The sequence below is a fragment of the Parus major genome, chromosome Z, assembly GCF_001522545.3.
Source record: "Parus major isolate Abel chromosome Z, Parus_major1.1, whole genome shotgun sequence".
NCBI lineage: Eukaryota > Metazoa > Chordata > Aves > Passeriformes > Paridae > Parus > Parus major.
In genome coordinates, this window is record NC_031799.1 from 52,553,143 (window position 1) to 52,565,024 (window position 11,882).

The 11,882-nt window shown below is 34.2% G+C and overlaps 1 protein-coding gene across 6 annotated transcripts in view; it reads left to right on the forward strand.

Moving 5' to 3' along the window:
• The window catches only part of AP3S1 (adaptor related protein complex 3 subunit sigma 1), a 28,939-nt gene extending 18,403 nt beyond the window's left edge, over positions 1–10,536 (forward strand). For 2 of the 6 annotated variants that reach the window (XM_033520659.1, XM_015652990.2), the window contains 3 exons: positions 13–120; positions 3,029–3,070; positions 9,237–9,465. In XM_033520659.1, the coding sequence (XP_033376550.1) occupies positions 13–120; positions 3,029–3,064 (144 nt within the window). In that variant the 3' untranslated portion in view covers positions 3,065–3,070; positions 9,237–9,465. Of the gene's footprint in view, positions 1–12; positions 121–1,473; positions 2,082–3,028; positions 3,071–7,828; positions 7,968–9,236 lie in introns of those variants that run through there. The other 4 variants (XM_033520656.1, XM_015652989.2, XM_033520657.1 and 1 more) reach the window with 3 other exon arrangements.
• The last annotated feature ends 1,346 nt before the right edge of the window (positions 10,537–11,882 follow it).

Sequence of the window (11,882 nt, forward strand, 5' to 3'; positions counted from 1 at the left end):
GGTCTCTTTTAGGTCCATAATATATTGGCTGAAATGGTCATGGGTGGAATGGTTTTGGAGACCAATATGAATGAAATTGTCACTCAGATTGATGCTCAAAATAAACTGGAGAAATCTGAGGTAAGAGTGATGCAGTGTGTAGTTTCTAAACTGGAAAAAGGGTTGTAGTAAATGCGTGCTATATAACACTCTTAGTCCTTCATAGCAAAATAAATAGTGTAAGCTGCCTGCTTATAGTGCCAAAAATTTGCAGTGTATCTGAGGGTGTTGTACCTCTCATCATAAGTAATAACTGCTTAGTCGCTGCTGATGAGATTTTGCTTTTTGTATGTAACAGCATTGTGCATCATTGCTATTAAGATACTTCTGTAGTTCTCTAAGTTTCTCTTATAGAAAACCTTTTATTTCCAGCCTACTGGTTATGCTGGACTAGTGACTTCATCAGTTAGATAAAATTAGATAAAGAAACAAGGTGTGTCTTCAAAGACTACATACTTCTATCTGATAGTATGCTTCTAAGCACCTGAAATAAATAGCAGTAGTAATACTGCAATACAAGAAAATAAATTGGACTGAAATGAACTACATAGAATTTAAAGCCCAGTTTTAAACATTTCAAAGTAAATATGAATTAAGAAATTTTGATAATCTGAGCCTTTGGTCTTCAATGAACGAGAAAATGATATTCTGTATTTGCCCATAACAGGCTGAGTGAGGGATCACACATGAGTTGTGGGAATCCTTTTTCAATTCAACAATTATTGAATTTGTGTTTAGTAAAGACATTTAGATCAAGAAAGGATATTAGAGCTACTTTATATTTGATACAGAATATTACTGTCCCTTTCATGTCACCATATGTGCCTTGTAAGCCAAAACGCTGCTAATAAATGTTAACTAAGTCTGTGCTGGATTCTAAATGATGAGAGTAATTCCACAGAGTACATCAAAGCAGTAGTATCCAAGTTTCTGAACAAGCCTTTGCTTGAATTGGAGACTTTCTCAAGGTGAGGTCAGCTGAGTAGACTGAAATCTTCCAGGTGGCATAAAAATGAACTAAACGGCATTTTAGGAGAGGACCTAGAGAACTTCTTCGTTCTAACTGAAGTGCAATAAAGAGAGAAATTAATTTTTCAGGTTTTTTTTTTTTGTGGTACAGCGTGTACTGTTCTTCTGATTCTGCAGTCTCAAGCTGTGCCACCTCCATTATTTAAATACATTTAATTGTTTTGCACAACTCCCAAACACGTGAAAAACAAGAAAAAGCTAGGCATGATATTACACAGTACATAGGAATATACATCTGAAAGGGTTCTGTGCAGACTGTGAAGATGTCCAAAGTGTTAATTTTAATGTTTTTCTCACACTCAGAATGAAGCACTGATCACAGAGATGAATATTCAGAGTTATTCTCATAAGTTTTTACTATGTTTGAATAACTTCTGTATACATACATTTTTCCTTATTTGATAGAAAATCAGCCGTGTTCCCAAAAAGTGAACTTCCCGAGCAGCTGTGTTCTACCATGTATTGTGTATGTATTGGCTTTATCTGAAAGCATTTAATTATCTAAATTCTTTTACCAAATCAACTGTGGACTAATCTCTGACTAGTCTTCTGAAACACATCAATTCAGTGCACCCAGCAGCAATACTCACTGTCTTCCATTGTTCATCAGTAGGTCATTCTTTCTATTAAGAGCTTTTAGTATAAAAGTAGATGGTAGATGATCTGAAAAAAACACATAGAACTTGAAGTATATGCAAAGCAAATAGAAACTTGTTCCTTTACATTCAGCAGTGAATTATAGAAGATAAAGAAGTAGCAGTGATAAATTAAAACACTTGGTGACTGGGATGAAGCAGAACATTTCACAGTCTGCTCACCATAAACACTTTCTTTTTCCTTAGTTCAGTGACTATTTTCAAATTTAACAGTTACTGTAATGCTGAGATACATCACAATACCTGGTAGTTATTTCCTTACATCATTAATAATTTGTTTCATGTATATCCACAGAGATTTCCTGATTGCTATTTCTTTTCCTTTTGTCTTCTTTAATAAAGATTGTAAATCTTTCAGTATGTCTTTCCTGAAAACATATTTTCAAGACACAAGCAAATCCATGTAAATAAAAATAAATAATAACTTAATAAATTTTGAATTCTGGTCACTGAGAAATCAAAACTATTGGATGTTCTTAGTTTCCTTTAATTAAAAAAAAAAAAAATAGAAATTATTATTGATGTAGTCCCTAGTTTATAGGAGTGCCACCTGTGCCCACAACACTGTTGCTTTAGTCCCTTTGGCTTTTAGACCACCATCATACCTCTTGCATTTAAAAAGCAACTATCTTAAGGTTAAATTGCCTTTTCTTTCATAGCTGAAACAATGAAGCAAATAAAGCTGTAACTGGGTTATCTTTTCAGAAATACTTCCGTTTGTATTGTGCCCATCTGGCTTTCAGTAATATACAAAATGTAGCTATTTAGTATCAGGTATTTGTTTAGTTTTGCACTAGGTTTCTAAACAGGCTTTCTGTTAGAATTTAGTGAAAAAGACTGAATGTATTTATTAAATTCACATATATTTGAGCAAAGTTATCAGCTCAAGGAATTTGTTCATATTTTCAACAGAGATTAATTAAACCAGTATAAGGGAGTCCCTAGCTTTGATTTGTGATTCAGCTAATATTGTTTGGATGGGCTGCAAAGGAAACTATTTGTACCGTGAGCAATGTTGTCTTATATGCCTTATTTCCCTGCCTTTCAGTTTAGTGTTGTTCTGTGATTTGGTTTCTGGTCAATCCTAAAACCAAAGAATTATGGTGATAAAGGGAGGGAATTCTTTGGGAGAGGGGTCATGGGGATTTTATTCAGAGGTTCTGGAAGTATTATAGGTAAACCTGGGCTACCTCTTCTCTATTTGGAGTGTTCAACTGCGTGTGATTTAGACTTTTAAGTTGGGCCTCATTTTTTTTCTGAACCTCCTGATCTTTTCTGGCTCTTTCCATTCTTCTCTCTTACAGACCTTTATCTTTCAGTCTCCCAGACAGGACAGGTAGACAAAGGTATTGCTGACTTTTAGAAAAAAATGTACTTTTAACAAAAAGGGAAAGCAAAATGATGTCAAAGGCAATAAATTATGTAGGCCAGACTCAAAAATTATGTGTAAAAATACCCATACTAGTCCTTGTAGCCTACTTTTTGTGCTAGTTTCTTGTAGTTCCCTCATCTTTTTATTGGCTATAGTGTATTTTACTAGCTTTTCATTGACATCATATTTTTTATTTTATTTCTCTTCCTGCATTTTAGAATTTAACTTTTCTTTGTATCATTGTTAAGAAGCAAGGAAGTATGAACTTGCATGAATATTAGCCAAAAACCCTGCTAAATTATTGTCAATAAAATATGAACACACAGATAACAAGATATGATGATATTATGCAAATAACTTCTTTGTTGGAAGAATTTTGTCCCTGATAATCTAAAATATGTGAAATGTAAAATGTGAACTCTTTTGCTTCACCATTTAGTATTTCCAGATAAAAGTGATTTTACCTGCTTGCAAAGAGACATTCCAAAATTAACTTAATGAAACATTAAAAATCCCACCACCAAAACCAACTGAAATAGTTCTGTATAGAGAGAACGAAATTATCAGTGCAATTTGTAAAGATGATGTAGAAATTCTGAAGTTGATCATCCAGCCTTAAGTATGTTGAACATAGAATGAGAAGGGCTGTCAGCATGCACTCAACTTCAGATGTACATTTGCTGTCAGTATAATCTGAAAGTTTGGATTTTGCTCTAAGATATCCTGGTAACTGCAGTCCCTGAACATGAATGTTAACAAAGAATAGGAAAAGGAGAAGGAAATTGTATGTTTGAAATTCAGTTTATGGTCAATGTCACCTGGCATTTGTTGTTTGAAATATTTAGCTTAGCTCAACAGTTTGAATGTCAATCAGTGTTAATGGCAATTCTTCAAAATTAATTTCCACTTGTTTTAAGTCTGTGTACTCAAATTGCAGGTATTTTAAACAGGTGGAATCTTAAGCAGTTGAAATTTATTTAATTTATGAGTAGCTTTGCTCTTTACATTTCATGTGATCTTCCTAGGATATAGTGTACTGCAATACCGTTAAGATTTAACAACTATAACTCCGCAATTTGATTTAGTAACACTGAGTTGTAAAAGCATTAGCTAGAAATAGTTTTTTGGTGACATGCAACATTTTAACCTAAATTTGAGGTATGCTACAGCACATGAAGAACATCAAGGATGTGGCCTTCCTCTACCTAGTATGTTAACTAACACTTGTAACATATAGTCTGTGTTTCATTGGTAGCACTAGGGAGCTTGAGTTCAGATTTTTGGTTTGTTTTGTTTTTTTGTTTTTGTTTTTCTTTTTGTCCAAAGCTACTTTTCTTTTCTGTGTTCTGCTCACACATATTGTTTTTATTTTTGGGTCTGGCAATGAAAAACAAACAAAGTAATAATTAATCATTCCCATCCATTACTCCTTTTGTGATTCAAGTGCTTAAAATTTCTAAGAGTATGTCTTAAGTCTTCTTATCTGTTTGGCCTCATTTTGATATACTTGCAGACTTCATTTTGGTTTTTCTCTAATTATGTTCATTTATTTAACCTCATGAGCAGGGGACATGATCATTCCTTTATATTATGTATTGCATCCTTTCATGATTTCATATCCCTGCTGCTTTGAAGTCATACTTGTTCTGAAAAAAACATTGCTGTGAAATATCAGCAGCAGAGAGGTCCTAATACCTCTGAAGTATCTGGAAAAGGGTGGCTTATTTTGCAGTGTTAGCCTTCATTATTTTGTTTTCCAGTAGGCTGTGTTTTTTCTATATATTTATTTTAGTGCTAGCTAGCTCTGTGTAGAGTTATTTGGGATGACAGTTGGAACATTTTTATTTGTATATGCATATTAACAGTTTGTGTGATGTGCGAGACTTTTCCCAAATGATCTGCATTTCTTTTTAAAGAGTAAAACAAGGTTGCTGGGATCACTTTGAAATGAAGTTACCAGTTGGGCTTTCTAAGAAAGGGTGATGATAAGAACAAAGAAAATCGATTTCTATAGTGATTAATTATGACCGAAGTAAATTAATGGCAGCTTATGTTTCTCACATGATAGATTAGGACCAGGAGAGTAAAAAATCCTGTTATTAAATGTGTCCATTTCAATCTATGAAATGGTGTCTTTTTTGCATATATAGTATTGCTCTTTAGAAGTATATGAACATGTTTACAAGCATTTTTTGCAATAATGGAACCTAAAATTTTAATATGCAGCATTTCAACATTAAACATCCTTCAACAAGAAATGAAATTTGAGAGTACAAAGGAGCTGCAGCAAAACTGTGTTGTATTGGCTTATTGTTATACCAACTGTATGCAATTCATATTGTCTTTCTGAAATTGCATTAATTATGTCTTAAGAAGTTTTAGTTTCACTTTGCTTCAGTCATTTGCTTGCTGTGATAGACAATTCATCATTCACTGCATGTTTAAAGCTTGCTACATGTTTTTTTTTTTCAAGTGAAACAGTTTTTTCTTTGCACATCACCAATTTACCTGCTGAATTATATGATAAATAAGGCAGGTGTAACTTCTTGAGTATTACAGTGAAAGCAGTATTAATCTGGTGCCTCTAGAAAATGCCTTGAAAGCACATGGGGCTGAAAGTATTTACTTGCTGTACTTTTGTGTTTGTAAATACAGTTCACTTCCGGGAAAAGAAATGGAAGGACTACCTACTGGTTCACTGCCTAACATGCTAATTCGTTATCCAGCTTTGGAGTTAATGTGCTTTTCAGGCACTTTATCCATTAGACAATTTTTTGTGAACTGTTTGCTCTCTTAGAAATGCTGTGTAACTGTATTGTGCTTGGTAGGGTGGACATTAATTGTGCTAAATAGCATCCTGCTATGCATTTTATGTATCCACTATTCTACAAACCCGCTTAATACAGAGGATTACAGGAGAAGAGAATGTAATAATTTGAAAATCTCTACTCCTGCATCTGATAGTGAAAGATAATGTGTGTAAAAAAAAATAGGTAATCTGACAATCACAGCAGTTTTGTCAGGGATCTTCACTGATTTTGATCCAGAATGGTTGTCATGAAACATGACTCCAAGCTGGGAGCTGTGACTGTGTAGTGGGGTGGAAGGGCAGTGGTCGTGTCAATTGTGGTATTTTTAATAATTCTCAATTGTGTCTCCATTGTATCCTATGCCATTGGGGCGGGAGGCAGGGACTGTAGGTCTGTATAAAGAGGATAGTAGGAGGTAGGTAAAAATAATGACCAGTTAAACTAAAAATGTTATTTTTCCATTAAGAATAAATAACTTCCCTTAAATTAATGTAAAGAATCTCCATCCAAATCACCCAGAAGACACCTCTCCTTTGAATTGCCAAGCATGTGCTACCATGTCATTACTTACTTTATTTTTCTGGTATCCCTTTCAGTTGTAAATTATATAATTCATTGCTTTTAATTAGTATTTTCATCTCAATGGAAAACAGTTTACATTGCCCCATTTTGTTTAATGAATTTTTATTCCATTACTGCAAATAGAATTTAAATGATTAAAAGCATTTTTTGCTTTATCCAATATGACTTTGCTGGTAGTTACCTCTTGATTTAAAATTAGCACTTCCAAGATCTTAGATGTAAAAGGACAGTGTTGGGCATCTTCATGCTATGTGTGCTGTTTTTTTTAATAAATAGAAAGAAATTGCAATGTCTAATACTGCTCCTTTAATTTATTGCAGATTCAAGGATGCAGATTTTGGATACTTGCATTTCTTAATATTGCTAGTGTTAGGTCCGGGTTTTCCCCTTTAAGAATATACTGCTATTGAAAAAGCCTCTGAACTGAATGACCTGATAGACTTGGTGATGTTAAAGGAAATGAAGGAAAAAGAGGGTTTAAAAATACTTGTTTGCACCTTTTGAGTTTTAGTTAATCTGTACTTCTGAGAATTTATGATTTGGGTTATGTCAGGACAAAAGTGAGAGTAAATCTGGTTACATTAGAGATTCAGTTTTCTGAGCTTTTTTCTCTGCCCCCACATTCTTTTCCCAACTTTGGCATGTCTCACAGAGGAGGGTTTGACAGGGAAGATACTGTTAATAGATGACTCAGAGTTTTCTGGTCTCTGTGTCTTCTTCTGGGAATCATCCCATGACTAAAATATAGGGATTTGAGGTGCTTTAGCCTTTCCACATAGATGGTTAGTTCAAAATCAGAAACTTTAATCGGTTTATTTTGGCTTGGGTTATTTTTCTGAAGAGAGAAAGAAGAACAGTAGGTAGGATTTTAAGTGAAAGATCTTACATTAACTTGACTTCATGTTTATTTCTTATAAGAGAGCAGTAAAAGGGAGAAAATATTTTTTTTCATATCCTTCCAGAAGGAGAGTTGGTATCTCTAGATACAGCTCTGTGGTTGTGTGTGGGGTGTCTCTCTGCTTTTGTGTAGTAGACCAGATGGACACGGTGGAAGTCAGATATACTCCTCGATAGTTTTACCCTACACTTGTAATGGATCTCAGTGAAAACCAAGGTTATACTTGGAGTGGTATATACATACCAACACTTTTTAATAATCAAATATGACACAAACTTCTCAAAGTTTTTCTTCCTTCGTTTGCTGTACTTCTTGTTCAGAAATACTTTATGTGCAAATAGGCTGGTTTCTTCAGTCTTTGATAAACCTAAAGACCTTCCATTTCTACAGGTTTAGTCTTTTTCAAAAACCAGTTCCTAGCATCTTGCTTTGTTTCTCATAGATTGCTCCTTTTTACTGGATCTGCAAGACGCCACACTCAAACTAGTAGTTGTGGAACTCACATGGTGATTTTTATTGATTTTGAATATTTTTGATCTTACTTTTAAAACATCAAAATAAAAGTTAATTATTTTTACATACACAGAGGATTTGGAATATGATGTCTTTTTTTCCTAATAAGTGCTCTTCTTTTGAAAATCTTCTGTGCCTTTTTCTTTCCCTTGCAAAAATAAAAATTATTTTTACTCTTGTGGCAAGCCTGAAGTAAAACCACAGTTCAAATTCTAAATCTACATAGAGAATCTGAACTTTTAGGAGGAACATTTCTGTACTTAAAATGAATAGCATGTTTTTTTCACAACATCAGTTATAGTAGTAACACTTACTAGTCTTGTTTCAATAGTTCTTAAAATAACAAGGTTTTGAATAGGTGTTTTCAGAAGCAATATGGAAAGATGAATTTTGGTATGTCTTCAGGCCTCTGAGCTGTAAGTGGTTAGCATTCCATAGTATACCTCAGTGTATGTGTAAACTTGGCAGCTACGTTATCTAAAGGCACAACTAAACACAAGTCAGTAATTCTCTATTGTAAAACTTGCATGTTTATACAGAAAGGCTCTAGTTTTGTGTGCAAAGAGACTGCAGTAGAGGGCTTTAATAAAAAATAGGTGCTATTTAATTTTATAGTTTAATTTGGCATAATTGTGTTGTTATGTAATGCTCAAGGGGATGCAGATATGTTAGTGTATAATTAGTTACTGTGGGACAACAGATTATTCTAGTTTGTCCATAGAAATTATCTGTCTGCATCTGCATGCTCTTTATCACCCACAAATGCAGGGTGTTTATCCTTTTCATCTTAGTCTAAGCCACCTTGAAATACATGTGTGTATATATATATATATATTTGTATGTGCATATAGATACACACGTGTGTGTGTGTGTGTGTGTGTGTGTCCGTGTCCATTGATTTGACTGACATTCAGCGCCTTGTTACTTTGAGGCTACTTCTTCTGAATCTGTAACCAATGTTAGTCAAGTGTGAACCACGTGAACTTTTAGAATAGGTAAGAGGCAAAGGCAGCACATTGGACACTCAACACCTCAAGACTGTCAGTTCTATAACATGCACATTACATGTGCTTGGATAAGCCTCCTGTTCCTTCCTCTCATACTTTTCCATCCATTTGACATTACATGTTTTACCATATAAAAAGGAGTATGTGAACTGTTTTCTCTTTCTGGTTTAATATTTCTGAGTAACCCATTTCATTCCAAACACAATTACCATGTGGTTTTTCTAATTGTGTAACCATGGAAATACTTGAAAAATTAGATGTGTATATTGCTGGTGAATCTTCTTGTGACCAACTTTGCCTGACTTGCATTTTTCCTCACTTTATATGCAGGCTGGTTTAGCAGGAGCTCCAGCCCGGGCTGTTTCAGCTGTAAAGAATATGAATCTGCCAGAGATCCCAAGAAATATTAATATTGGTGACATCAGTATAAAAGTACCAAACCTGCCCACTTTTAAATAACATGGCTTCTCCAGGTAATACCAAGGAAGAATTGTAATAGAGATTTACTGCATAATTGTTTACTAAATAAACATGTCTAACTTTTACTGTTCAGATAAAACTCAAGGTACTGCATAGACATAACCTGAAAAATCAGTGTGTGGAGTTGAATGTTGCTTTTGTCTTGTTTGTGAAATTAAAGGAAAGGGGTAGTTCCCACGTGATTTCTAAATTACATTCCTATGCCCTTGCAAGGCATATCACTGTGTCTCAGCTGCTGCAGTATTTTGGGGAAGTATTGAAGATATTCTTTACTTTGTATAAACTATAATGCTGAGGTTTTTTTGTATATTCACCAAAGTCTATAATTAGTGCGTTCTTTACTTCTGTTTGTCATGATTATTTAATACTTAAGTGCAGATGTTGCATGAAAACATTTAACTCATGTTTTGTTTAAATAAAATCATAACAAACTGGACTTCGAAACACCTGTTTTTTGAAGTCTACTGTTTGCAATAAACCATGTTATTTCCTAATCATGGAGCCAATTGACTATATATAAGTACTGTTGTAGCAGACATTGATGTTGTAGTTTAATCTCTGAAGGGCTTACACAGGGGTATTGTGCTGAACATGTTGGCTCTTTACATTTCTCACAAAAGCTGTTCATTATTGTACTAAAGGAAAAAAATTGCCTTTACCGAAGATCTGATGACTTTTGTTTACATATACATGTTGATACTTACACAATCTGATAGACTTTTGCTGATGGTCTGACTTTGTTTTGGGAAAAAACGGGCCCTATGATTGCTCTGTGTTGTGAGAAGCACAAAATGGACTGAGGAGATTATATTTGGGCAGTTGAAACCTGTACATGAAACTCTATCAAATAATGTGATAAAGAAAGGCACTCTGGAAAGATAAATGGGGATACTTTAATAGGGCCTCTGTGCCTGGTGACATTTGTCATTCTCTGCTTTGAATTGGATTTGAGAGACACATAGAATTGTCAAGACCTCAGAGAAATCTAAGTGCTATCACCTCTGCGTAAGTTGCTCAGCTCTTAAACTCTTCTGTGATTTAAAAAACATAAAAGGGGGATAGTGATTGTTTTTTATAATCATGCTCTTAAGCTCTGTGTGATGTACAAGTATGTTTAAATAAATAATAAAAACATCATTGGGATATTTAAGAATTCCTGCAAAGCCTTTTTTTTTCTCAAAAAAAATACTTAGTCAATACTGTATATGAAAATGCAATAATATCAAGAACAACAGATTTCAGGAAGAGTCTGAGAGAGACTGCACTACTTCAGGGATTTCAGTTTGATGTAAACTGAGTGTTCTTTTCCTTTAGTTGAATGTTAAGACATAGTCTATAAGATAAGCTTTGAAGCACGTCACGTTTTCTGTTTGGTCAACAGTAACTAACATATTTTGGGAGCATTTGAGAGAGAAAAGGAGAAAGAGAAATTACTTTTGAGGTGGAAAATCTGATACAATCCAAGGAATTTTAATGTATTTCTTAAGCGGAGAATAACAACTTCATGTATATTCTTCGTATTACATTTAATAAACATTAAACATTTAAAAAATGCTTTTGAAAACACAGTTGCTCTCTCCAAACCTCTCAAAAAGAATATTTATTCTTTCAAATCAACTTTCTTAGTTTCAGGCTTCAAAAAATTTCAGGTGGCATTTAAGTAATTAACTGCCTCTTTATCATTTGGACCAAAGAAATTGAGAGAGTAAAACATGCTAGCCATTTTTGTTTTCTCCCTGTGAGGTATTCCTTAGTATTCCCAAATTGGGCACCTTAGCTAGTACAAAACTGAAACTTATCATTTCACCTGCCTGCTTTTGTTTATCTTCTGAATGCTTGGCACATGTGACATTCAAAGTAAAGATGATGAAAGCTTTCTTCATTGTTGCCCCTGTGATGATATGGTTAGTTGTCCTGCCAAAGGAGGAACAGGACATTTTGAAACATTTGGTACTCTGACCTGCAGAATGTTCTTTTAGCTATTTGTTAAAGCAACTCAAAATTTCAGAAATTCTTCTGAGTCCTCTATTTTTGTCTCACTTCTCTCTAGTTCTTATTCAGATTTGTAAGCATATGTAGTTAAAACATTTTTCATTCCTTGCAGATAAATATTTTCTGTATTTATTTGGATGAAATACCCAAAAGAAAGTGTATCTGAGATGCATCTTGACATGAAACATACTTGGGATTACCTTCTTACCTGCCAATAGCCAGCCTGTCTTTCGTTTTAGTGAGCTAGGTCTTCACTTTTAACAATTATATGGCTATTTTAAACCCTTTTGTTTTACTTTAGGGGGTTTTAATAATGTTGTCTGTGCTGCTTTTCTCTGACCTGATGTGTCTTCTTCCAAAAGGCTTTTCTCTGGACAGCTCTCCTATAGATACCAGGCTTTTCATGAAGCTTCTCTGCGACTAGCCAGCAAAAATTTAATGTGAGACTGTAGCTCAGAGGTGGTGCTCCCTTACTCAGGAAATCTTCAGATAGGAAGAAATGCT